Source organism: Chaetura pelagica, unplaced genomic scaffold, assembly GCF_000747805.2.
Source record: "Chaetura pelagica isolate M959 unplaced genomic scaffold, ChaPel_1.0 scaffold48, whole genome shotgun sequence".
NCBI lineage: Eukaryota > Metazoa > Chordata > Aves > Apodiformes > Apodidae > Chaetura > Chaetura pelagica.
This window is the reverse complement of record NW_009954241.1, coordinates 1,944,144-1,971,724: the sequence shown is the minus strand read 5'-3', so window position 1 is coordinate 1,971,724 and position 27,581 is coordinate 1,944,144. Positions and strand designations below refer to the sequence as shown.

Below are 27,581 nucleotides of genomic sequence, written 5' to 3'. Positions count from 1 at the left end.
TTCCTGCTGTTACTGTCTAGCCTTCCTAATTTGGAATTTTCTGATTTCCTGCCCACTGAATTTCCTGCTAATTCCTATCTAGTTAAATCTTTTTTTTCCTGTGACATAAAAAACTAGTCTGTTTTATAGAACAAGGTTATTTTAGTGCTTTACTTCCCAAAGCCATGAAGGGAACAACAAGAGAAGGTGGCTGTGTTGGCTTGTGCATGCTCACTTGGCTTATTTGCTTCATTCTTTGTGAGTGTGTTTATAAAATAAAAAAACTGTTACAGTAGAGTGCATTCTGGGTCATGTTCTACACATAGATTATTTCTTTTTATGCTCAACTGTTGCTTCTTCTGATTTGAAAAAATGCCACTTTCTTTCAACTGTGCTTAAGGAGAGACAATACAAGTGGCTCCTGAGCATGTGCCCTTACAATCTGGTCTACCACTTGAACTCCAGTCCATTAACTAAGACAAAAAAAAATTAGAAACAAGAGTGTAACTGCCATGTATAAAAGAGAATATTTTATACATGATCTTTTGGAATTAAGTGCTTATATGGGAAGAATATTCTCCTTATATATGGAAGATAATTAGAATCTGAGGGGATATATTCATGTGAAGGGAAGAAAGCTGGCAGAATGGATGTCAGATGTAAATAGCTCAAAAATCTTGTTGTACAAGACACATAATGAAGTTCCATCTAAGAGGTCAGAAAGTATCCTGATAAAGACTCTGAAATTAAGTTAGCACTTTCAAAGCATATTCAAGAAAATATTAAAATGCTGTTCCCTCATGGAAGGAGGAGAAAGAAAGAAGTGCTGTTACTGTGTTCAGGAGAGTGAGGCAAAATTAGGGAGTGTCTAAAAATTATTCCAAACTCTAGTTAATGTATTACTTCAGTTTCTGCTGAGGACAGCTGTGATGAATAGTGAATGGGAAGTGGAATGGCTAACGGGAGACAGAGTTTGGAAATAGGAACTTATTTTTCTATACGAAGAGCAGCCTAAAAAGAGGGGACTGTGTTTTGTGTACAGACCTGAACAAATTTGTCCCATTCATTCATCAGAGAATTCTGAAAGAATCTGGACATTACATTGAAGATCAGTAACGAAGATTCTTAGTGGAACTAATGTCAAAGGTGATTCAGTATAACAGGAGAAAATAGCAGATGCAATCCTACATTTAGGAAGGACAGAAGGAAGTAAGGTGGTCCAGGCAGCTATTTGCTGATTGCTCTGACTTGAGCAGTATGCAGTGCCTTCTAAGCAATTTTGAAGAAAATAATTTGCATGACATTTTGTAATATCTAAAAATTTATGGCATGCTTATCCAGTTGTAGATTCTGACACATGAGAATCTTCTTCTAGAAGCTGACTTTCTTTGAAAAATCACAGAATAGTTGTTGGAAAGGACCTCTGAGATCACAGAGTCCAGCCATCATTAAACAAACAAACAAAACCCCAAAAAACCCCAAATAAAAAAAACCCAAACCACCACACAACACACCATCCCCAAAAAACCACCACACACAACAAAAACCCAAACAAATACAAACACCACATGCTCTCCACCAAATAACACCCACAAAACCTCCACTCTTAGCCCCTAGAGCATTCTCTGAAGTTCCATGTCTACATGTTTCCTGAATACGTCCAAGAGCTGCCAGCTTGGTAGCTTTTCTCTCAACATGCTCCAGCACCACCATGTCCTTCCTGTAGTGAGGGGCCCAGAACTGGGCAGAGTACTCAAGGTGTGGCCAAACCAGGGCCGAGTACAGGGGCATGATCACCTCCCTGCTCCTGCTGGCCACGCCCTTCCTGGTGCAGGTCAGAATGTTGTTGGCTTTCCTGGCCACCTGGGCACGTTGCTGGCTCATGTTAAGCCAGCTGTCCACCAGCATCTCCAGGTCCTTTTCTGCTGGGCATCTTTCCAGCCTCTCTTCCCCAGTCCTGTAGTGTTGCCTGGGGTTGTTGTGACTGAAATGCAGGACCCTGCACTTGACCTTATTTAACCTCATAAAATTGGTCTTGGCCCACCAATCCATACTGTTCAGGTCCCTCTGTAAAGCCTTCCTACCCTGTAGCAGATCAACACCAACTTTGTGTCATCTGCAGACTTGCTGAGGATGCACTCAGTCCCCTCATTCAAATCATTGATAAAGATATTGAGCAAGACTGGCCCCAAAACTGAGCCCTGAGGAGACACCACTGGTGACTGGCTGTCAACTAATTGTATTGCCTTTTTTCTCTAAGAGTTACTTTTTAAAAAAACCTAAATGTAAAAAAGAAGAAAAAGTACAAGAGCAAAATGCTGATAGAAAGTAAATTTTAAGATGGAAGTCATTCTTTCCTGTCACTTTCTGCCTTTCTTATTTATCAAGTCTCGCTCATTTAGTGGGACTGGGAACTTGTTCTTGGGGAAATAATGTTAAAAAAAGTTAATTCAAGGTTCTTGCCCATCTGATAGATAAGGAAATATGACAGAGAATGCTTTATCTTTGAAAGTTTGGTGGTGGACAATAGAAATTGCAAACACTTGTTCAGGATGCTATTCATTGATCTTTAAGGTGTTGCTTTAAAACTGTCTGTATACAGATGTCAAGTTTTAATAGATTCAGAAGTCTTCATAAACCATCCTGTGTGCTATGAACAATAAGTAACTGCTTGCCTTTTTCACTGTAAGAATTAGCTGGCACGGTGCAATAGCTTAATGTGCTTACAGAAAGAATAAAGAAGCAAAGAATACTTTATATTTTTGATTAATTGTCTTTCAACAAGTGTGTTGTTTCAACAAGTTAGAGTATTCTAATGACTTGCTGAATTGTTACTTACGATAATGTGTATTACTATGAATGTGTAATCATTAAAAAGGCAGTAGTGAAAGGAAATTTGTAACCCCTAGTTATATTTTCTGCCTCACAAATGAAGTAAAAATTTGATATAAGTTGCTGGTATAAAATTTATTTATCATATAGGCCCGATACCCATACTGATTTGAGACTAGTAATTACTTTTTTTTCTTGAGCTTTAAATTTTTATTTTTATTTCTCCTGCATGGCATGATCAGTGCAATGTAGTTTGTGTCTGTATGTGTATATGTATGTTTGCATATATATAGAGTATATATTACGTACTCTTTTAGTTCTTCCACCATTTAAAAAGTTTCTAAATAATTTTGGGGGTGAATATTTGATGACTCCATGTGTGTTTCTTTATGGGGCATGTATTGCTGGGTAAATATTTTTGCCTTGAAAATGGTTAAGATGTGCATCAGATTTCGAGAATGAACATTAAAATGTGGTTCTTTGAGAAATTTAAAAAGCTTTCCTGAAATAATATTATCAGGTAAGGACATTCTTGCAGTTAGCTTATGTGCCTTCTTGCTGCTGCTCAAATGAATTGATTTTGCACTGTTGTCTTTTAAGTAGATTTCACGTGGCAATATCAGATTTGGGTGTTGAATGTATAATGAGTCATTTGATTAAAATAGTGCTACTTAAGATTTATTCTCATCAAAACTGCTGAGAATCTTCATCGTTCTGTCAGCCTTTCCGATTTCTAAAGAAACGATTCGTACCATGACAGAGCTCTTATGTTGAAAATTCTTTTATGGTATAGTTTCTAGAGTTTTCCTTACAGCTACTATGCTTACCAGATAATTTTCTCCTGTAAATACACTGCTAACATTCTGCCACTTACAGTGCATTATTGTTTTCATTAAGTGTGATTAAAGATACAGGTAGCTAAGTGCTAAAATCTATGGGCTTTTGTTAATTTTAAATCAGTTACTGGTCTCCAACATTTCTGATAAAACTACTGTTTCCCAGAAACCTAAAGAAACTTCTGTTTAATGCTCTAAAGTGGGCTTTTTAGAGAGGCATAAGGAAGTTCAGTGTCAAGCTCCAGCTGAAAATTAATGAAGGCTAAGGCTGCTTCCACAAGCAATTGAGAAATGAAGGCTAAGGCCATTTTTTGCACTTTTTTTGTTTTGTGTTTGTAGAATGCAGAAGTGTTATCTACATTTTTTTGAGAAGGAACTCCTTAAACAGTAGTAAAAGCTAGTTTTGAAAGGAGTTTTTCTAAACCAGTGCTCTCAGTAGTAGGGGTTTGTTTTTCAGACGCTAAAAATAATTTAACATTGAATATGAGAAAAATGGGTGAATAAGGTTAAAATGGCGCATTCTCAGAACAGTATTACTGTGGTCACATTATGGTCTGTAAAACTTGATTCGTATCTCTTGTATCTGTACATGATGAAAGGATTTATGGCCCATGCCTATTTTACTAAAGCGATCTTGTTTCATTTATGATTATCTCATTTCTCAATGGCCAACTGGTGACTCTTGCGTCCAACTTTGATACACACAAGATCTCATGACTACAATTAAAGTTGGGGAATGCGATAAAATACTCAATGTCTTAAAAAAGATTGTTCTGGGTGTCTCATGTTCATCTTCCAAAAAATAAGATATGTTTACACTAACCTATTCTGACTCTGTTTACCATTCTTGACAGCTGTATCTGGGAGCAGCATGCTATAGGGTTTTTAAAGACCAGCTAAATTTGTTTCTTGTATCAGAACAGGAAGCCCTGTCTAATGTATTTACACTTTTGAGATACTTGGGCATTCTTTTTGAGAAAGTAAAGATAGTAATAGTGGTTGGACAAAACACCCAGCTGGTTCAGGTTTTTTGTCTCTCATGATGGTTTAAAGAAGACCCTACAAGAATGTGGGGAATCATACAGCAATTGTTCCCTTGTAGCTTGTAGCAGCCTGCAGTTTGGGGTCTGCCTGAGCAGGAGATTCTCTGTTTAGCAATACTTGGTATACTTTCCTCTCCCTTGAGGATTTATGTAATAATTTTAAACTCATCTACATTTTTTACATTTGCAGCATAACGTAGCAGTAGTTCCACAGCTTAACTGTATATTTGATGGTGTGTTTTGAGCACTTCATAATCTTGATACCTAACATTTCCATTGTTACCTTAGGTTTTTTATTTCTAGAAATAATGACAAATAGTTCTTTACTTACGTTCAGACATTTTTTGATTTTTAAGTATCTAGCATATTCTTAAACATTCTATTTTCCTAGGCTAAAGAAAAAGTGTGTTTAGCTTCCTTCATAATTAGAAGAATTCTTTTATTCTTTTCTGTATTTTTAGTGTTCTGCTCTGTTTGGTTGGGGTTTTTTGTTTTTTGTTGTTTGTTGTTTTTTTTCTGATGAGAGTGAGAGGAACTGGGACAGAGGAGAGACCAAAAAAACATTCATCACTCAAGATGTGAGCACACAAAGATTTCATAATACAGCATAAGGAATTTTTGTTGTTTTGTTGGGGGATGGTACACTTTTGTGATTTTTCATCTTTAATACTTTCTTTGAAGTTCTAACATTCTATTTGCTTTTTGGATTACCACTGATGTTTTCTCACAGGGTTGTCTTTGGTAACGCCAGGTTAGTGGTGGTGTTTTGTTTTTCCCCCTCAGTTAAAACACTATGCACAAATAATTATTATCGTTCTTCAAGTGGATTATTCATGTACCTATTTGGAATCTTATCTGCCATTTTAATTTTTTTAGCTAATTATAATTTTGATTCTGTGGCACAGTTTTCATCAGTGAGCTTGAATTTCTGTTGCAGGAGATAATTAACTAAATACAAAAATCAGTTTCCTTGCTGTTCGTATATGACTGAATCAGGCAAGGTGAATTCTTGTGGTTGTCTCCTTTCACTGAGAAAGCTGAATATTTCTTTTTGGGTTTTTGTCTGCTAATACAGCTCTTCATAAAAGGACCCCCTATGGAAAACCTATGATTGTTTATAATTTCTAAGACCCTTTTGCAAGGGGAACTTAAGTAACTTGTAAATCTAAATAAGTTAAATCACATCATTGTTCCATCCCCCTGATTCCTTTGAGTGATTATTAATAGCAATTATAATTAACCATCTAAAAAGTATTACTCTTTTATATAGTAACCTGTTTGTGTATTTAGTAATCCTAACCTTTAGTGTTTCTACACTTTTGTGTAGTAGAGGTATCAAATTTACTTGTGTACAGTCCCAGAAACCCTTTTTATTTAATTAAAAAAAGTATGTCCATGTTTGCATCTTACTACACTGTGGAGAGTATTTTTAACCAAATATGTAAACAGAACACCTAGATTCAATAATTTAAAACCCTGGAAAGGCTACCTTTTGGTTTTGGCGACTGTTTCTTTTACTGTTTGTGTTCGGAAAAGTTCAAGATAATCCCTCTAGTTTATTCTCGTTTAAGACCAGTATGGGAGCCTCCCATACATAGGAAAGTTCCTATGTACTAAATACTGATGGGAAGAATTAATTGACTTTTCTGTGGGTTTTTAGAACTTCAGTGCTATAAAGCCAGTAATGCAAGCATATAAATTGAGCAAGTATGGGCAGACTATTTTGAGAACAAAAAATAGCATATCTCTTATTAAATTCTCTTACTCTTGCTAAATTCTAGGTATGGGGTTTTAGGTTATTATAAAGGAAGAAATCATCAGCTTTTAAAATAGTTTTTAAATACTGAAACTAATTGCTTTTCCTACTCTTGCTGTGTTCATTCAGTAAGCTCGTTTAGTTGAAATTTTGCTCAAAAAAGATAAGTCTGAAACAAAACCCAGAAAGTATTTTGGAAGATGTTAGCCTGATGGTTACTGTTTGTCATAACAATGAGTAATTTAAAATAATAATGATGTCAGCCAGATGTGTAGTATGAGTAGGTGACCATTTGTTGTTTTTTTTCTCCCCACTTTTTCTTTTTTAAGCCTATGGAAAAGTGTTCCTAGTAAGGAAGGTAAGCGGCCATGATGCTGGAAAGCTGTATGCCATGAAAGTACTGAAGAAAGCAACAATAGTTCAAAAAGCCAAAACAACTGAGCACACAAGGACAGAACGACAGGTGTTGGAGCACATTAGGCAATCACCTTTTTTGGTCACATTACATTATGCCTTCCAGACAGATACCAAGCTTCATCTCATTTTAGGTGAGTAGATTTCAGGATTCAAGTTTAATGAAAAAAAACAAACAGCCTGCTGTTTTATCTCTTTAATGTTTTATAGGATTTTTTCATGTGGTCTTAAGTTCTGTGTGTTTGAAGATTGCATGAGAGACCATAGGAAGTAAAATACTGTTCATCATCAACAGTGTGTGTATTTGTGGTTTTCCTGTTTGAACTTCAGTGTGCTACTCTGACTTACGGAGGGGGAGAAATAAAGTGTTATCACTGACTTACATGCAGCAATTATAATTACCTAAACCTGAGAAATATTTTCTTGAACTTAGAAGGTGAAATTTTGATTTGCTCTTTTTGAGCCATTGTTTTATTTTGCATTAGTATTCTATGCATTTTCAGATAAACTGCTAACATGAAATGAAATGTTCAAAATCTATATGAATGTGAGTACTAAAGTGATTCAGTTTGTTTTTTCTGTATGCTGTCTATATGGTGTAGAGGTTATTGGTAAGTTGGGATGATCAAACATGACTTCTGGGTTTAGTTAGTAGGAAAAAAAAAAAGTAAGGAAATACTTAAGCAGCAGAAAACTCCTAGTTCAAACACACTGCACATTTTACTCTAAGAAAACATTGCAAATTGTTCTCAATGTGATCAGAGTTTTTAAAATGTCATCTGTCAGAGGACAGAGCCACCTGTCACTATGTTGACAAGTTAGTATGCTGTTTTACCACCGAAATGCAAATGGGAAGAGTCCTCTCAGATCTTTTTTCTAAGCAGTGCTCATAATGTGGGTGATGCCAGTTAAAGATAATTGTGCTTTCATTTATTTCTGGTCAAATTTTTTACAACACTGGAGTCTACGAGTTGTTGGTATGGTTTCCTGCTCTAAAATGCTGATGAAAAAACCTGTGCTGTGGATCAGTTTCTTGGTTTACACATTTTGGTAAATCCTACCAGTGACTCCCATAAATCTTTATTTATGAGAGATGCTTGATAATGAACTATTGTGTACTGAGCTTTAATAGAATGTTCTTCAATCCACTTCCCCTCTTGCCATTTTGCTTTCTATTTAGATGTAATGAGGCATATCTATTTCTGTAGCTACCAGAAGACTGATCAGGAACTTTGGGTTTTCAACTCAGATATAACTTCCGGATGTGCTTGTCTCTCTGTCCATGATCGTTTTTTAGGACAGTAATGTTTTGGGGAAAGATGCCAAGATTAAGGAATTATGTTCTTTTTGCTTTATTTTTCCCAGTTTTGTTGCCAGGAAGATGAAGGGTTTTTTTCTAATAATAAGGAACATTAACTTCAGGAGCTGGGGAAAGAGTATTAAAATCATCTCTAAACCTTACTGCTTCAGGAAGCATTTGCTGCCAAAACTTCATGTTATTTGATCTCTGAGTGTTGCATGTTTCAATTTTTGGGTGTTAAGAGGCAATCTGAAACCACACATTTCTATGCTGAAAGCAGAGCTTGTTCATACAATTTGGTATTTGGAAATATTTCTACCTTTCAGATCAATAGTGAATTTTGTTTGGTATATATGATGAATTTGTAAGAGAATGACAAGCAATTTAAAAAGATGTTTATTTAGAGTATTTTAAAAGAGCTGGAGAAAAAAATTATCCAGTTAATGCGTGGATGCAGAATACATTTTTATAGTGAATTGTTTGAAGAAGTAAATGGTCCTTTAATTGAAGTATGAACTTAGCAATTCCTTTTAGCTTTGTAACTTCCATTTATTAAACCTTTATTAACAAGCTAATTTAGACATTAAATTAATAAAATTTTACTCATGTCATATGAATTTATGCCACTAGCTATGAATTATTAGAAAGATGTTCTATGCACTTACCGTAGATAATTTACTACAGTGAGATAATACAGGTATCTGAGGAGCTCAAGCTTAAATGGAGTATTCACTAGATTCCTTTTGAAAATAAAAGTTGAAAGTTGTAATAAGGGTTCTTACAAATTCCTCTGACTAGGACATTAAGGAAATATGTAAAATATTGTCACGGGCTGGGAAGTGCTAAAGAGACAAAGAAAAAGTTAGAAATACATTGATAGCTTTGTGATTCCTTGATGTTAACTGTTAATAATTAAGACTTCATATTTTTATTTTTTTTGTGTGTATGTAAGTAACTGATTAATAATTGGGGAAAAAAAATCTTGAAAGAATAAATGAGATAAAATGTGGACATATATTATAAATATTATGTAAATCCAGGTGTGTTTTTTTTTCCTGGAATGCTCTTATATCCCATTAGAAATATAAAATAAATAATACAACAGGAAATAAAAACAAACAAAACCCCCAAAAACCCTTCACACCTGACATGGATGTAGTTGCCTAAAAATAAATACATTGTAATGGAGAAATTTAGGTGACAATGATAATTGGAACGCCAGAAAAAACTATTATATAAAGGGAAAAATTAGAAGTTTGACATTAAGTTCTCAAAAGAGTCAGAGCCCACTTGTTCTGAAGAACATGACATAGCAGATATACTCAGTCTGCCTTATGCCCACCATAACACAACATTAAGGTGATGTTTAAAGCAAGAAATTTGAAGCTGATGTATAATAAAAGGCCTTGTTGTGTTGTTGGGTTTTTTTTGTGTTTTTTTTTTAAATATTTTTTTAAAAATTTTTCCATAAAGTTAACATTAATCCATTCTCAGAATACCATTTGGGGCCAGAAAGGTCCTTGATTCCTTCTTGTGTAGCAGAAAATCAGAATAATTAGTGGGGGTTTGAAATTTTCTTTTAATTACTTCTTTTAACAGCAAAAATACCTTCTACCTAACATGGCCTAAAGCTGCTTTATAATTCAGCTGAGCTTCACACTCTCCATCACAAAAAAATCAAAACTGTTTCTTTCAAGTTTTTTATATTTCATGATGTAAGTCTTTGTAAATCACTTACTTGATTCAGTTTTGGAATTTATGTGTTTCAGAGGCTTCTGAATTTTTGGCAAAACCAGTCTGCCTTTGGTTTTGTACCTAGCTGAACCTGGTGTATAAACCATGTGTATTTTCATTATCAAGAGGTTTTACAATACCTCGATACAGTATTTGATATAACTCTTTGTGTGGTTAGATTACATAGGCGTATGAATTTAATCTGGATCAAGTGCAGACATGTAGCTGCATTTCTGTTAGATTTCCAGAATAGAGGGTTTGCAGTTGATTCTGGTTTTTAGGTTGACTTTAATCTATGATTTGAAAGAATAAAGTTCCTGAAGTATTTGAACTGTCAGATTTATTTTGAGTTTATAAAGAAGAAATGGTTATATTTATTTTTTTCCCATTGTGTCAATGGTGCATTTGATCTAGCACCAAAAATTTGATTGTTTCTTTGGGCTGTGGTTAGTGTTACAACCTGAATAGAATTAGGCTTGTTCTGCCACTCCTGTGACAGCTTTGGTTTGTATCTACCATGGTCCTTAGAACAGTGCCTAGGAATTCAGTTCTTACTCATAGATTTATGTATTATACCAGTGAATCTACAGAAACCATATTCAAGAAGATACTGAGTAAGGTGTTGTGAGGCGTGTTCCCTGCTCTGTGTATGTAGACCTCAAATACAATATGGGGGCTGTGGGGTTGCAACTTAAGGGCTTTAATGTATACTGCTAGCATAAACAGCTTTACTTGTAAAATGTGTTTGTGATGCAGTGGAGCTCTGTTGTAATAATTACTTTTTGTTCCCCCTCCCTGACTGTGGGGAAAACCCTTTTGTCATAGCCTGCAAAGAATGAAAGTGTGGTTTCCATGAGGGAATTTGTGTGGAAATAATCACCAGTAGGTTTTGCCATCAAAATTGCCCTGTTGCTCTTAAATATTTAGTAAGAATATACAAATAATCTGTTGGTAGATGCCACTTGTACTCCTTTCTTTTCACATTCCTAAATAACTAGAAGTCTTATGTAGCAAAAACCATTTATGTTTATAATTTATGGATATTTGAGGGTTATTTTATGTTTTTGCTGCTCATTGAAAAGTTGGGCGTCTTCTTTTGTCAGTCCTCTAAAAAGGAAATTGTGTTGTACATGATGAAATACTACTGAATTATAAAGTATGTAAACTAAAAGCATCTGATTCCAGAACATCTTACTTTTAATAACTTACAAGGACCTATTAGTATTCCAGTAAGACAATTAAGTTGTCAGAAAGGCAAATAAGGTTCTTTGTTCTACTTTTTAGACTATATAAATGGAGGAGAATTGTTTACTCACCTTTCGCACAGAGAGAAATTCTCAGAAAATGAGGTGCAAATTTACATTGGGGAAATTGTTTTGGCGCTTGAACATCTCCACAAGGTAAAGTTAACTTTTTCCTCATGCTGATTTTGTGGAACTACAACTGTATTCTTTTCACATCATGTAAAGTTAGTATTTAGAAAATTTGTTCTTTGTTTTTTTAAGACTTTTTTGAAATTTGAAGTAACTTATTATAGGAATGGAACATGAGTTGTATAATTAGAAATACTTCCTAGTGAAATGTCTATAGCCACATTAAGGCTACAAATTCTGGTCTGCAGTGTGAAGAATTGTTGTTGACGTACTGTTTGTCAATACACATCCTTGTGAAATGGTGTATGTCAGCAAAACTTAGTTGTAGTCAACATAAGCAGTGTCTGGGTTACACTGCTGTTCAGTTATCCTTGTTTTGATACATTTAGGCAGCAGAGTTGTGAGGTTTTGTCATAAACTGTAGACATAAAAAGTCTTAAAGTTTTTAATAGATACATTTGTTGACTATTACAAAACATGCATGTATTGTCTGAAACATATTACAGAAACATCCCTTTTCCTTTGTAATTAAGGTTGAACTGAGTTTTACACTCAACAGCAAGTATTCAATCACTTTTACATTAAAATAATATACTATATCCTTAAAAATTATCAGAAATTACACTCTTGCATTAATGTCTTAATTTTAAGTCTCTCAAAGTTATTTCTTCAAAGGCATTTTAAAGTTTTCCTTTTAGAAGTGTAGCTTTCAGGTGTTGGATTACCTTAGTAATAGGAATTTTTCTTGCTTCATATTTAAGGGAATTATAAAATATCTCCTAGTTGTGGTTGCACTGATTTGGAAATACTTTTTTCTTATATTCTGTTTGCAGTTGGGAATTATATATCGGGATATAAAACTCGAGAATATTCTCCTGGATTCTGATGGCCACGTGGTGCTGACAGACTTTGGTCTGAGTAAGGAGTTTCTTACTGATGAGGTGAGTATTTCAATCTCCAGTAGGTGTAGACAGAACCCAGCAAGATCACAGTCATATTCTGGCTCATTGAAATCATAAACACATTTGACAGGGGAGAAAAGCTACCTTATAGATTCTTACTTCACAGAATAAAATCTAGTAGTCTGTTTTGCTGGGTTTTGAGCTTTCATTTCGTTCATCTTTGGCCTGCCAATGTTGTCAGACATTTTTGTCTGTTCCAGTGTTCCCTGAAATGCCTTCATGCTCCCCTCTACTGCCATTTATGTGAAAAAGGAGAGATCCACATAAGTCTGGAAAGCCACTTACATTACCATTTTCAGATGCCTTTTAAAAAATGCTTGACTGTGCTAATACTTTGCAGTGACTAGGCAAATGGTATGCTATGACTCTTCTTTATGCTAATAATAATTATTGTATTATTATCTTGTCTGTTCTTCATGTCTTTGTGTCACTTTTGATAAGCTTAATTGCAACCTTTTAGGATAAAAGCTTATCTCTTGTTACATATGTGCGTAGTACCTACCATAGTGATCTCTGACTGTTGACGTTAGTTGTTAATTATTTGTAAGGTACAGTTTTATCTCCAAATATACTTTTTAGATTTCAAAGAGTCAAAATCACACAGGATTTTACTTCTGAGAGAATTTACAACTTGCTATTTTTTGGCTTTCACTTTAGCTATCAGAGCTAATGAAATCTGGGACTGCAGATCTAAAAATCTTTGTTAGAAGTAGCAGAGAGGTTTTCTAAAAATAGGTAGCTGGTAGTTTCCTCTAGAATTTTTGCATTTAAAATGCAAACCTGTGTAAAGGTGTGAGTGAAGCTGTGCTGAGCACATGAGACAAAGTGAAGTACATGGAATGGTATTACTGCCCCAATGGGAGAGAAAAGGAGCAGTTGTCAAGTTTTTGAGCCAAAGTTGAGTGAAGCCAAAATCTTTCTTGTGATAAAGAAAGTCCTGATTCATTATGACACCTTTAAGTCTCAAAACAGAGGGCTCTAGGAAATATACATATTTCACAACTGTGCTCACCTTTGAGATGGCATTTACAAGCAGTGCGAGGAAAGGGGAGGGCTTGGTTAAACATCAGAGATGCCTGTCTGCATATTCCACACAGATTCTTCCTCTTTCTCTAGTTGTTAAAGAAAGCAGTCTTGCTGCTTGGTCATGTAATGTTAGTTCCTCTGATGCTTATAAATTATGTTTTCAGTGTATGCCTCAGAAATCTTTTCACTAAACCATATTATTTTCCTCATAGTCTCCTTCTCATTTTATATTTGTCTTCCCTTTGAGAAAAAACCTCAAAATTTCTAGTGCTTCTTATAAGGAATAAAGCAACTGCAATTGTATTATTTGGTTTCAAAAATCTTAAGAAATTGTCTGCACTTGACTATCTATAGTTTTTGTGTGTACAATTGTAATTTAGCTAGTGAACCTAAACATGACTCAAATGACCCATTTAGATGTAGAAATTGACATTTCATAATGTATTCTCTGTAAATAATTCAGGTACAATTCCAGTACTAGAACACTTAGAATTCATATAACAAGATACTTAACTTACACTTCTGAACAAATGTACTTACAAGTGGTACAATTTACCTGAAGAATGGCAGCTTTACATCTGTTTTCATGCTTATTCGGTCGCACTTCTAAATAAAATTACACTACTGCTTAAGTCAGTAAAAATGTAGAATTTGCAATTAAATCAGAGCAGTGTGATTTGCTTTCTTCCCCTTCATACGTCTGTAGCCTGTGCTGCTTCTTGCAAGAACTTTTCCAGTTAAAAAAGTATACTTAAGCAAGTTGAGTTTATTCTAGTAACCTTTCGAGATTGTATTTTCTGAAACAAGCTATGTTTAGGTTATTAAGAATGGATAAAAATTATCAGCAGTCACAAGAATGCACTATGTTTAGAATTCTTAGCAGAGAGAATTCTTTACCCTGGATTAATTTGGGATGGTTTTGTAGTTAGGGATACTTGCTAGGAATCATCATGGTTCAGTGTTTTAATTATCCTTGCTTTAATCTGATGCTTGTGAAATATTTCCAGATGACTGGGCGAGTATAGAATCTTAACAGAAGTTGCTTTATAATAAAAAGAGTGTACTATTTCTTGACTATAATAACTATAGCAGATTAATTGACTATTCAACAATGAAGAAGTAAGAAGCTGCTTTTCCTAAGCACTGTTTGACTCAAAGAAAGAAAATGCATGTTACCTGGAGAAAAACAGAAACCAATTGATTTCTGCTGTGCAGTTAGTAAGCATGAGTGTGAAGAGTGCATTGTCAAATATAATGCGCAAGTGTTTATAACATGCAAGAACTACAAAGTGAAAGCAGTGTGGTTTTAAGAGCTCTTAAAGTATTTTATACTACTGTTCTGCTAGAAGCTGAAATTTACCTCGTACAAGTGAAATTGCAGTCTGGTTTTGCCTTTATCTTTAAGATGAAGTCTGTAGGCTTGTATTTGCATGCAAAAAGAAGAAATAATATGACTGGAATAAAGTGGTTGAACAAAAATTGATTTTCACATGGGTCAGTATAACAAGATATTTAGGTGTGAATTAACTTCTGATACTTAGACTTAACATTTCACGGAGACGTACAGTTTGAAAAGCCTAACCACAGATGGGATTACTAAGAGATTGAGATGAATAGTACGTTTTTAGTATGAAGTTTTCTGGCATTTGCATTCTTAACACTATGATGAATTTGAGACTAGTCTTTCTGATTTTTAACTCTCAACTGAATTGCAAAGAAAATTGGGGTGAAATGGGCATTTTTAACCTTATGCTTTCATGCATTTCCATTGAGTTCCTGTCTACCTGGGATATAGAAGTTGGTATTTTTTTGCCATCTTCTTGTTCATTATTTTTATCTTCTGAATTTGTCACTTAGGCATATTTTTATCTTTTTATCTCATTATCACTTGTATGCAAGAATTGTTTTGATTTGGTTAATGTCAGTTTAAGCTAGTCTGGCCTTCTTTTTAATGTTTATTGTTAAAATGTTACTTCATTCATAAACCTTTTTTCCTCTCACATTTCCTTTTGATTTGTAATTACACTGAAAATCATACATTAGTACATATGAAGATGTATATGTCTTAGAAAAAATAATAAGAGTTATTGTAGTAGTAATCTGTTCTTCTGGATGATGCATAACAATTAAGATTTTTCTTGTTAATTAAATCCCATAAAGTATGCTTTCTTCCAGAGTGTGGTGAAATGTTCAATTCTTCTGCATTGGTACTTGTTTTCTGTGCTAGTTTAGCTATTTGAAGTAACTAATCTGTATGTGCTATGATTGAATTGTAGTAAGTCAATTGGATGGGTATCTTTACTTCTCTCTGAAGTGTAGAATGATTAGTTCAGATACATTTTTCTTCTCCCATTGGAAAATCTCTTGATCAGAGCTGCAAATTTAGTTATAACTGTCAGATGCTCTTCACTGTTAAATTGTTGTTTGTTTGCTTTTGGCTATGAGTTGGTTAAGTCATCATTTTGTTCTGGAAAGAAAGTTAGTATCTAATTTTAAAAGATTTTAAAGGAAATGTCAATAACCACCTTTTAAATAATTTTTCCTTTAGTTCATTGCAGATTTTGGTAGATGAAGTAGGAAGAGATGTGCGCACATTCTTAGAGCAGTTTAAAGGTAGTCCAGAACAGAGGGAGGTGACTACAACACGATTCCTGTTTGGCGCTGTATGAACTGTCATCTCACTTCAGTGATCTGGTAGATTAACTGTGCATTTAAGTTTAATAGACCCTTTATAATTGTACAATTAAAATGATAATGTCTGATCACTGAAATCTGATAGTTCATCCTCTGAACAGTGAGCATTTTTTTGCAAAGATGAGTTAGGATAATCCATACGGCAGATTACTTGGTATATCTGCTTACGTTTTAGTTAAACAGTTGTTCAGTGGTGTAGGCCTAGCACAGTTATAAGGAGTAGATTTATATTTCTGCTAAAAGGAAAAAGTAAGAAGGATTAAATGGAGTAGTGAAGTTAGTATACAGAAGTTAACATTAGTTATAGGTCTGTCTGGACAATTAGTAATTTTTTTATTTTATTTTTTTTTTTTTTTTTAAAAAATAAAAGGAAAAAGTAAGAAGGATTAAATGGAGTAGTGAAGTTAGTATACAGAAGTTAACATTAGTTATAGGTCTGTCTGGACAATTAGTAATTTTTTTATTTTATTTTATTTTTTTTTTTACAACAAAGTGAAACAATGGGAAAAACTTCTTTGCTTTGATCTGTTGGTGTTTTAAGTATCCTGAAATTGAATATTGGGAAAATACCAAACACTCTAAAGGATTAATTTAACTGCAAAACTAGGTCATCAATGACCAAATGACTGTTCATGCCCAAGTATCCCCTTTTCAATGCTTAGCACAAAGATGATTGTGTTTTCCCAGCATGGAGCAATAACGCAGAAGGCTGGAGCACAAAATACATTCTGTCCAGATTTTTATGCCAAAATCTCAGTGTCATTAAGAATTTTTTTTGCAAGACTGATCACAGTTTCTTACTGTAAGGATACCACTTAAAAGTCATGCTTTAGGGGAGAATTACTGATCTGAGTGTTAAAATAGCCTGATCTCTTCTATTGGATCTTAGAATAATGCATTGCTAGTCAACTCAAGAAAATTTTGTTGCTGTTTTCCAAAGGGAAAAAGTAACTTTTTTGAGGCAAAACACTGCCATCCTCATTAATCTTTTTTTTTTCTCAGATTTTTTTACCTCTTGTATTACTATGAGTAACTAACTTGAATAAAACTTGGGCAACAAGGTTTGAAAAACTTACATGACCAGATATTTATGGCCACATGAAAATTAATTTATAATCAGATGGATTGCATTTTAGAAAAATTGTCCACTCCTACTCATCTACCTTTTATATCTGGTACTCCCTGATACTATAAAAGTTTATTTCGTGCCTCCGATAGTTGTTTTTCTTTATAGTCTCCTTTTGAAAAATACATTTTTGAAGGCTTACAGTGGCAGCTAGTAGAATTCTTCCCAGAATCTGTACTCTCGTATACTTGGCAATTTTGCCTCTTTTGAAGAAAGAGGGGTTTGTCACCTTTTGCTTTGTATACTATTTTTCCTGTTTTCTGGTACCGTTACCTCTCTTCTCAAAGGATGATGCTTTAAAAAACAAGTCTTCCAAAAACTGGGATTTTGAGAAGAACCTAGTACAAAACGTTCATCTGGGATGACAGTGCTACATAGTTGCATTCCTCCCACACAATAATGTGCTGTTTCTGAATGTTTTTGCCTGCAAAATGGAGACTTTTGTTTTCTTAGTTACTCACTTTACAAATCCATGATCAGCAACTGGTTTCAACAGTGTCTTGCAGAATTGCTATTGCATTACACTGTGAAAGCAAACATAGCTATTGTATAATTTGGAGAAAAAGATTTCTTCAACTTCCACTTGACATTAGATGACACAAAATTTAGCCTTGCATTGAGTTATATTTTGGGGTCACATTATTGTACATGAGGGAAGGGCTTCCTTGCACAATTGAAACATGCTATGCTCCGGTCTCATTGAATCATAGAATTGTAGAACATCCTGAGCTGGAAGGGGCCCACAATGATCAGAGTCCCTTTTATCTACCTGAGGATGCTGGTGACTCATACTGAGTTTAACATCAACCAAAATCCCCAAATCCCTTTCTGTAGGGCTGAACTCCAGCCACTTGTCCCCCAGTGCCTACATTGATACCTCATTGCAGGAGAGAGCAACTGTCTCTGGTTTCCCTCATAAGAGGGTTGTTTGATGTACCTAGGAAACATTAATGACTTCAAGGATGGAGGTTTTCTCTATATGTTTCTTCTCTCTGTAATTTGAAGTATTGAGCAAGCAATTATTTCAGCTCAACTTCTAGAGACCCAAAAGCACAGCATTTCAGCAGATCTTATTTACTCTAGAACATAAGTTGGAAATGCACCATATTGTGCAAAAAATTACAATACTGTGATGCCAAAAAATTTTAACATCTGCCATTCGTTTCTATTCCATGTGGTTACTTCCCCAGTTGTGAGTCTTGTCCCTGTGAGAAGACCTCTTCTTTTAGCATCTTTATTTTCAAAGAAATTACCACATGCCATGTGCCTGGTAATATAAGAAGACCTAGCTTCCATCAGAAAAGAAAACTAGGGTTGCAAGTACTTGTGAATAACAATCAAGATTACAGATTTTCATGTGCTAGACTGTTTTGTCACTAAGTAAAATTCAAAGCAAGGTCTTGATATTGATCATAACTTTACCAATTCCAGAATTTCATATATTTTTTCCTATATATTACATGCAGACTCCTTCCAGTTTATAGTAGGTGAGAGGCACTGTCACAGAAGAGTGGCAAATTTTTAGAGGCAGCCCTGACTGTTTTAATAGAAGTTGGAGACATAATGGTAGCTCCCATGATTTACACGGTATACACTTTCACATGAAGTCTAACCTGTTAGGTGATTTCTTAAAGAGAAGACCCAAGATATGCAGAGTTTTTAGAAAAATATGATTTTAATCAGTTTGATTTTTCATCTATATGCCTGATCTCAAATCTGATATGGAGAATTTTACCACGCATGTGATAAGGAGGAATTGGCCTTGACTTTAAGTAGAGAGACCTTGTTTAAGCTTGCTGCAACAACAGTTAAGCATTCCTCTCGTCTTCCTATGTCATAACCTCTTGAAACCTTCGTAATAATGAGGTCAGATTACATGCATGAACCAATTCAATTTGCCAATTCACAAGTATGGGCAACTGTGCAAATCTCATAAGAAGGTTGCTGAAAACTGTGGAAGAACCCAGACAAAATGCGTATAGTAACCTTGTTACTTATCTGTAATAAAAACGTGAAAGAATCAGCCATCAATTCTTGTCTTGATAGGAACATTTTTTTAGTGGACTTTTGGAGAGTCAGTCCTGAGAGCAGCCCTGAATGCCTTCAGTGAATTTCCGTCTGGCTACCTGCTTCCCTTCTGTTCCGTTGCACCCTCTTGATCCATGTCACTAAGTGCTGCTGAGTCACAGGGTTGTTGCTGATGGATGAAATACATGCCACCAGACACCGCAACTCAGATTCTTCAACTCTAGAGGTTTTCTTTGTGTTCTTTGGCACAATAGCACTTAGTGTTTTTAGGCTTTGGTTTTGTTGTAGTTTTAAATATTGAATACACTAAAGAGTTGTTCTTAAGCTATTTGATTATGTTTCTGTGATATATGTGCTTACAGAATGCGAGGAAATTGAAGTCCAAAGCCAGTTTAATTGCTGAGAAATGCCCTTTTCCTGATATTGTATGGTTTCTATTTCTTGAAATTCTTACACTAGAATTTATGTACTCTAGGGTTTAACCAAGCCTTTTGACAGTATCTTGCCATCGCTTCTATTAGCAAGGAATACCTCTTAGAGAACACATACAGTATTAAAGAACATTTAGAGATGAGTAGCTTTGTTTAGTTGATGGTGGGGTTTTTTTTAATTGTTCTTAAGCTGCAAAATTAATTTAAGGAGTCAATTTTTCATGTTTTGAAGGAATATGATAGTAGTATGTGGTCAGCGTGAGCAAAAACCCAGAGAACAGAATTGCCTGCTCTTACTCCCCTCCACCTTCCCGGGGGAAGACAGAAGGGGAATAAGGAAGAGACTTAAAGATTGGAAATTTAAACTAGAATAGGCTTAACAAGGACAGGGGACAGTAAGATGTGGGATAAGGAAGAAAATAAATAGAAAACCCAGTTTCGGTGATCGCCAATATAAGTGTTCAAAAGTCCCTCACAGCAGAGCTGACTTGGGAAAAGGATCAAGGCTCTTCCCAGCACCTGATGGATTTGGATCCTGCAGAGGACATAGTGAGCTGATGACAGTGAGCAGGAGTCTCTCTCCAAGACCGCCAGGCACAGTGAATCAGCAAAGAAGAAGGAGGCAGGACAGGCGAACTTCTGTCCTTCTGGCTTTCACAGGCTATAGCAGGAAATAGGAAGGAATACTGCTTCTGCTCTGTTCTGTCCCCTGGATCCCTCAGGGTCCTAAACACCCTTTCTCTAGTCTTTGTAATGATACCATAAAATTAGTCTTTGCCCCCTCAAACCATAACATACGACTTCAGAATGTGTCAAATCTGATGTTCAGGGTAGTAGCCCAGCTCAGTTAAGAGCAAAGTATTTGTGCATTAAGTAGCTGGAGAACAGAAGCAGTCTGTTCTGTTTCAAAAGTGACCTTTCATGTAGTTGGAGAAGTGGGTCCTAATTGTGAATGCTGAAAAGAATAGCTTCAGTGAATACTTGGCTAATCCTCTGGCTAGAATATGTTTGCACAAAGACTGTTGTGAATAAAACTAAGCTGTAGGACTGTAGGACTCAAGTGTCTGTTGGAGCCATAGCACGTGTTGTTTGAATGCAATTTGTCAAGTTGAGTAAGTACTTCAGGGGCCATTTATTTAAACATTAAATAATACACCTTCCAATGGCAGAATGTCTTAAGACATGAGTGCTTTCAATGTCTATTCACACTTGAGAAAGAAAATAAAAAATGCTCAATCTCTGAAGCTTTTTTCCAAAGCACTGTTTATATGGTAAACAGATGCTTTCCTTAGGCTTGGTGCACACATATACAACAGGATAATTGGAATATGCCTCAGTATTCTGAGCCAGGTACTCTAGACAGAACATCTGGTAATTATTTGCAGGTGTGAGTTTGGGTTTTTTTGTTGTGTTTTGTTTTACCTGTGTTAGTATTCTGTTAGCTAAATTTATCTCAACTCACCCTTTCCAATATTCACACTTCTGTAGTCTTTCATGTTTTTGTTTGGGTGCTTGCTTTGATGTGTATTTGTTATGATCCTGAGACCTCTGATACAAAATCCTGTGCGTTCTTAAGGCTTCACGTGATCTTTTTCCTTTTTTGTTGTTTGTTTTTTGTGTGTTGGTTGGTTTTGGTTTTATGTTTTTGCTCCCATTTTCCCAGTGATCAAATGGCATGCTCCACTTTGCTCAGTCTGTCTCTAGTATGAACAGCCATTTTGGCAACAGATGGGTACTTTTTCTGCCATGTTTGTACAAGTTGTAGGTTTCTCTTGATTTAGCTTCTAGTTACCTGTAGAAGTCTCAACAGTAAATCTTTAATACTTATCTTCAACATACTGATGATACCATTGACTCAGGAGGTATGCAGCAGAGAAGCCCTTGTCTGCTTGAGTCTTGAACCTTTCATGTGGGTCTTTTGCTCTGGGGCTCGTTTGGAGCTCCAAAAGCTGTTCTCTGTATTCTCTTTCAAGCTGACTTGTATCTCCTGTCTGCCACACTGTGATTAAGCATGACAATCACTTTCCAGTTATGCAGATCTTGGTTTCCAGAGGGTATGGTTAACTTGATTTTCTTGAGTCCCTGAGCTAATGATGTTCTCTGCTTATTGAAGAAGTTGTAATATCATGTAACAGTCCCTTGGGATCTTGTCCTCAGCTCTTAGAAGACTTTTTTCTTTGCAAATACTAATTTGTACCTGGCGTTCATACAGTTGTCTACCTGTGCCCTTCTAGCTGATGATGTCTTCAGCCAAATTCTAAAACACAGGTTTTTTTCTCAGATGCAGCTCTTTGGGTCCATGTGATAAAATATTTCAGGCCCTCAACCCCAGTTGTTGGGAGATACCCATCCTGAATCTGTGTGCTCTATTTTTTTTCCCAGTTCCCATGCCCTTTTTGATGTGTTAGGATATTGACTCAGACGTTTTCAGTGCATCTGGACTGTATAAGTTTTTTGTGACACTGGCAATGAACACCACCATCCTTCCAGCACCATGATTTCTTAGATCAGACATAATGGAAGTAGCCCTTTGTCCAAATAGTTGGCTGCCAAAAGGCAATTTGGCCCAGTAGAGATGAGGTTTTTAGGAGCATGTTGTGCATGTGTGATTCCTTGGCTGTCCTGAAGTCTCAGCTAATTCTTGTGATTCACTTTGAAATTACAGTTCTTGTCTTACACAGTATTAGGACCCTGAGCTACCATTGCCTATGTTGCTGAACTGAATTTGCGTTGCTTTAGAGTAAGGTGTACACTCTCAAGGACGTATCTTTGTATTATAGTAGTGGCTGTTTCTCTGTCAGTCAGGCATTTCTTCTAGATCGGATCGGTTTGCTTTTTCTGGGCAGAGAAATGGAGTTTGGTCCTCTTGCTTTTTTTGCCATTGTTCATGTGTATTTTTTACTGGATGAGAAAGCTCATTAGAGAACTCTGAAGGCTTAAGTCCTCTCTATCTTTGAGGAAGAAAGTTTACACAAACTCTTTCTTCAACATCAAGTGGTTTAGAATGTCTGCCTAGCAGTCTAGTTATAAAGCAGAGCCAGGTGATAGCCACATGGTCATCAAGAGCATGATAGTGCAAGATCTCCATCCTTCTGTCAGCACTTTTGACTGAATTCGGGAGCCAGGTTTTTTGTTATCTGGAAATGCTGTAATTGTGGTCAACCTGCCAGGGTCTGTGTACATAGTCTTAGCAAAGAAGACACTGCTCTTAGGGATTGCTTGTTTGGATTTTTTTGGTGAAGTGACTGTCTTGCAGGACAAATGCCAATCCACATCACACTTCATCTTGGAGAGTCATAGAATACTAATTCTGTGTACTCACAGTGCTCAGTGGCTAAGTGCTGTCAACATTTCCTGGTTGGAAAACAAATTATGCTTTTTCTTTTTTGATGAAGGAATAGAAAAACAAGATATTCAAGTAGGTAATCTGGGCAAAAGGCTGCAGAGATCATATAGACATGGTATTGAAAGTGCTTTAGCAAGTTAAAGCAGTTAAATTTCACTGGGATCCTCAGATCAGGCAGAATGAATGCAAGGAACTTGGGAAGAGTGCTGTAAGTGGGAAAAGTTTGAGGTCAAGCCCCTGGTGTGGACCTAGAGTATTTATTAGAAACAGTCAGGGAGCACATATAGGCACATCCACAGTGTCATTGTGTAGCTCATCTCAGAGAAAAAGTGTGAAGGTAATATAACTTGTTTTTCTGATTGAACAGAGGGATGGTTTAACAAAGTGAATTGCCTGCTTGTCCAGGTGAACTATCTGTGTTCACTGCTCAGGAACTCTAATAAAATTATCTTTATATCAATGACTTCGTGAAATCTGTTGCACTCTTAAGTGGTTTGAACTAACCATTTTGTATACCTTTACTACAAAATATGCTATTGCATAAACATTCAGGAATGCTGCTGAACTTGGTAAAGAAAAACACAGAAATCAAAATCTGCTGTTGTGTGCTAGCAGACTGAAGACTATCTCCAGATTATCTGTAAACATGGAAGCTCTTCTGATAGGGAACAAACATAATGATGCTTTTTCAAAGGTGGGGTCAATATTGTCATATCGAGTTGTTAGAAATGGGTTAGCCACCCTTCTGTTTCCTTCCAATAGTGTCTGCTGGGTGTTCCTGCAACTCAGAAGAAGGAACCACAATGTTGAAGACATGCATGCTGAGTGAGGGGAGAAAATGTGCATTCTGAGTTATGCAAAAAATTCTTAAGCTCATGTATTTGTAAGATGTGCGTGTTCAGTGAGAATTCACCTGTAGGCAACCCAACTTAGTTGTTTAGTAACTTCCTTTCATGTCTTACATCTCATATAACATGAAAGTATTAATAATGTTGATTTCAGAATTCAAATTCAAGTTATACAGTTGAATGAAATGTAAATTGAGGGAAAGAAAAATACAAAATGGGATTGGTTGTGGTTTTTCAGATTTTTAGGGGAGGTATATACTTGATTTGGGAGTGAAATGTGTTTTCAAAAATGAATAGTGAAATACAGTTTACAGTGACTTTTTGTCACAGAATCACAGAACGGTTGAGGTTGGAAAGGACCTCTGGATGTCATCTTGTCCAATCCCCTTGCTCAAATGCAGTCACCTAGAGCCAGTTGACCATGACCATGTCCAGAAGCCGTTTGAGTATCTCAAAGGAGGGAGATTCCACCACCACCCTGGTCATGTACTGTGCCAGTGTTCAGTAACTCTCACAGTCAAAAAGTGCTTCCTGATGTTCCAAGAAAGCCTCTTGTGTTTCAGTTTGTGCCTTTTACCTCTGGTCTTGTAACTGAGCACCACTGAAAAGAGCATGACTCCCTCTTCTTTGCATGCTCCCCTCAGGCATTTATTTACATTGATGAGATCCCACTGAGTGTTCCCTTCTCCAAGTGGAACAGTCCCAGCTTCATCACCCTTTCCTCCTATAGTTCAGTCCCTTGGTCTCTGTGGGCCTTTGCTGAACTCTCTTCAATATGTCCTTGTCTCTTTTGTACTGGGGAGCTCAGAACATGACAAGAAAGGAAATTTATTGGAGGTAATATGCTTTGAAAATGGTTTTAAACCCATATGTAATACAGAATATTCATGACTAGTGGCTCCCTATAAGAGGTGTATTTAAGAATGACAGATTTATCAAAGTGCTTGTAGTGAAACTTAATACTATAAAAACTGTTCAAAAAGTAATAGCTAGATGGAGTTGGTGGGGCTTGCTTTCAGGCAATTGGATGTGTTAATGTTCTTGGGGAGTGCTGTAGTCCTCTGAGGTTTTTTGTGTGATTAAACAAGAACTATAAATAGTTGGTATTAGAGGGTTTTTCTTAATGGTCACCATGTAACAGTCATAAGCTGGTTCCACTGGAATATGAGACCAGTGTATTGTAATGGGAAATCAGTATTGATCATGAAGAAAATGCTCAGTGGGTTAGTTTTTTTTCCTGCCTAATGCTGGGTTCCAGTTAACTACTTAATTTCTTGTTAAGAACTCTGCTTGTGATAATCTTGTGCTTTCTTCTGCTTGGCTCTATTCAGCCTTGAATTTCAGCAGTAGACCACTTCTAAACTGAAAAAGAAGCAAGAGCTAAAGGATACAAGTACCTATGTGGATTATAAATTGGGGTTTTTATAAATTTCATTACGATCATATCCCAATTTTCAGTTTATAAATGCCTGTTTGTGACTTACAACATGAGTTTTCAAGTTGAAATTTAATTATAAGAAATTATTTTGAAAGATAAAATACAATTTAAAAATATTTTGGGGGTTTTAACTGAATTTTACAAGGTACAAAAAACCACCTCAGGCATGAATTTAAGAAATAAATAAAACTGATTTTCAAATATTGATTCTGAAATTCAGTCTTTCATGTAAAAAACTACAACTATTGTAAAAGCCAAAAAGTAAATATAACTGAAAATGAGAACCACCAATTATGTATAGTAAGGATTGTAATTGTTCCTTCAAAAAGCTATTGCTAATAATTCTGCATGTTCTGAAATACTTTAGTGGGCCTTCTCACCAGCAAAAGGTACCTGAGTTTGTAAGGGTTCTGCTGTACCACTGTATATGTTCATATACAACTCCCCAGTCTGTTTCTTGTCACCTAGCTTTGTTGTATTCTAGCTTTATTAAACAACATGGAGACAAAAGATATAATTTTGCAGATAATTTGCTGAATTTGCAGCTAACAAAATCTTAATATTTTTACCCATTTCTTTTGATATATTAGCATTATGAATGGTTTTCATAAATCTTGGCTTGGCTGCATTATCTTTACACTTTGGAGAGGCAGCAAGTAGAGAATAGTTGTTTTGTATTTTTCTCTCCCTTTGCCTTTTTCCCCCTCTTTCCCCTTCCCTCCCTCCCAACTGAAGGAAAAATGAACTGAGGAATATATGAATAACTCTAGGTTGGCTAATGCCAGGATGGAGGGTTAGGAATTTCTGATATTTTTGTTTTGTTTTGTTTTTATCCAGCTATTTTACTGGAAAAGGTAAACCAAGAGAAACAGTAATTGTGTCAAAAGAAAGTGGAATCATGAAAAGTTTATTATTTTATGGTTTTGTCTCAGAAGCTAATATTTCAAGTTATTTGAACAAAATGAGGCCTATAACTCTTTTGAACTCAGAATTTTACCCCCCAAATCCAGTCACAGTATATGTATTTTAATAAATACAGTTTAATAATATGCTGTTGGACTGTTTAATTTTTATGCCTCAGGGCATAAATTTCTGTGCACTATTAGAAGCCTCCTCTCAGTGTAGTACATTTTCCTATATAGCACCTGTTTTAAATTCCAAATCTGAATCTACAAATGTAAAAGCTGACTTTTGAAATATTTGCTTTTTTGAACACTCTTCTTTAAAGGACCTATCAGGATCTCTCCCCAAAATGCTAGAAGCTTGAAGGATAAGGGAGGAACAATGTTGCATGGCCCAAACACATGTGCTTTCGTCATTAGCAAGGTACAGCATGACCTCATGTTGACCTCAAAGGTAAATCGCTAACAGGGAACAATTATACATGCCTGTGAAAGCAGCTTAGTTTTGAACATAATCAAGACAGTAACTTCAGTCTGTAGAATAAAATTAAATTTACAACTCTGTCTGTCTGCCTTTCCCTTTCTCTCTGTTGTCTATCTCCAAGTCTCTTCTTGAGAGAATGTTGTGTTTTTTATGTGTGTTGCAAAAAAATATTGCTTCTAGAGGTCATAATAAATTCCTAAATATGGGGAACCCAAAGGATCTTGTATCCAATTTAGTGAAATTATACATCTTACAATGAAGTGCTCTTTTTAATTGAAAGGTTTATTTCATTTATTGTCTAGAGTATTGATATTGCAGGCTTCAGAATGTGTCTGTATTGCCTTAGGGAATCTTGTGTCGTTCTGAAGTGCATAGGTCATTTAGCCTTATGGGAAAGTTTTCTGGATATCAATGTTAATTTTTGTGTGCTTATCTTAGACTGCCACACAAACTTATGACATTTTATTTTTTTGTAGAAGACTGTAAATATTCTGTAGCATTATGTGATAATATCTACAAATAATGGAATATGATTTAGCTAGGAGTTCTGAGCTATTTGGAGAAGAATTGCTGCCAGCATCTTGGAACTGTTAGCCATATCTGTCCCATATGATTTGTACAATACAATTGTTTGACATTAATTTTATTATTTTGTTTTGCTAGAACGAGAGAGCATATTCCTTCTGTGGGACAATAGAATACATGGCTCCAGATATTGTAAGAGGAGGAGATGCAGGACATGATAAGGTATGTTCTAAGTTTATTAGTGAAATATTAAATTGACTCTAACAGGCAACACTGTTGTTCAGCTTGAGGGGCTTTTGTAAAATATGGTAATGTCTTATTTAAACATGCCTTATTTCAGGTTGTCCTAAAATATGTTATTGTCTATATTTAAAAACATCAATATGATTATTCAAAATATGATCTAAATGTGCAGTAGGACAAAAAACCTTAGCTGATTTCCTTTTAAATAGAAAGCTTTCTAGTTGACAGTGGAAAATGACTGTTTTGTGACTAATTCTAATA

General features: G+C 35.6%; 1 protein-coding gene across 1 annotated transcript in view; it reads left to right on the top strand.

The window, feature by feature from the left end:
* Positions 1-27,581, top strand: part of RPS6KA5 (ribosomal protein S6 kinase, 90kDa, polypeptide 5) — an 87,407-nt gene that overhangs the window by 37,043 nt on the left and 22,783 nt on the right. The window contains exons 5-8 of the mRNA XM_010003750.1: positions 6,776-6,994; positions 11,179-11,294; positions 12,101-12,208; positions 27,216-27,299. Coding sequence (XP_010002052.1) covers positions 6,776-6,994; positions 11,179-11,294; positions 12,101-12,208; positions 27,216-27,299 — 527 coding nt within the window. The remainder of the gene's footprint in view (positions 1-6,775; positions 6,995-11,178; positions 11,295-12,100; positions 12,209-27,215; positions 27,300-27,581) is intronic.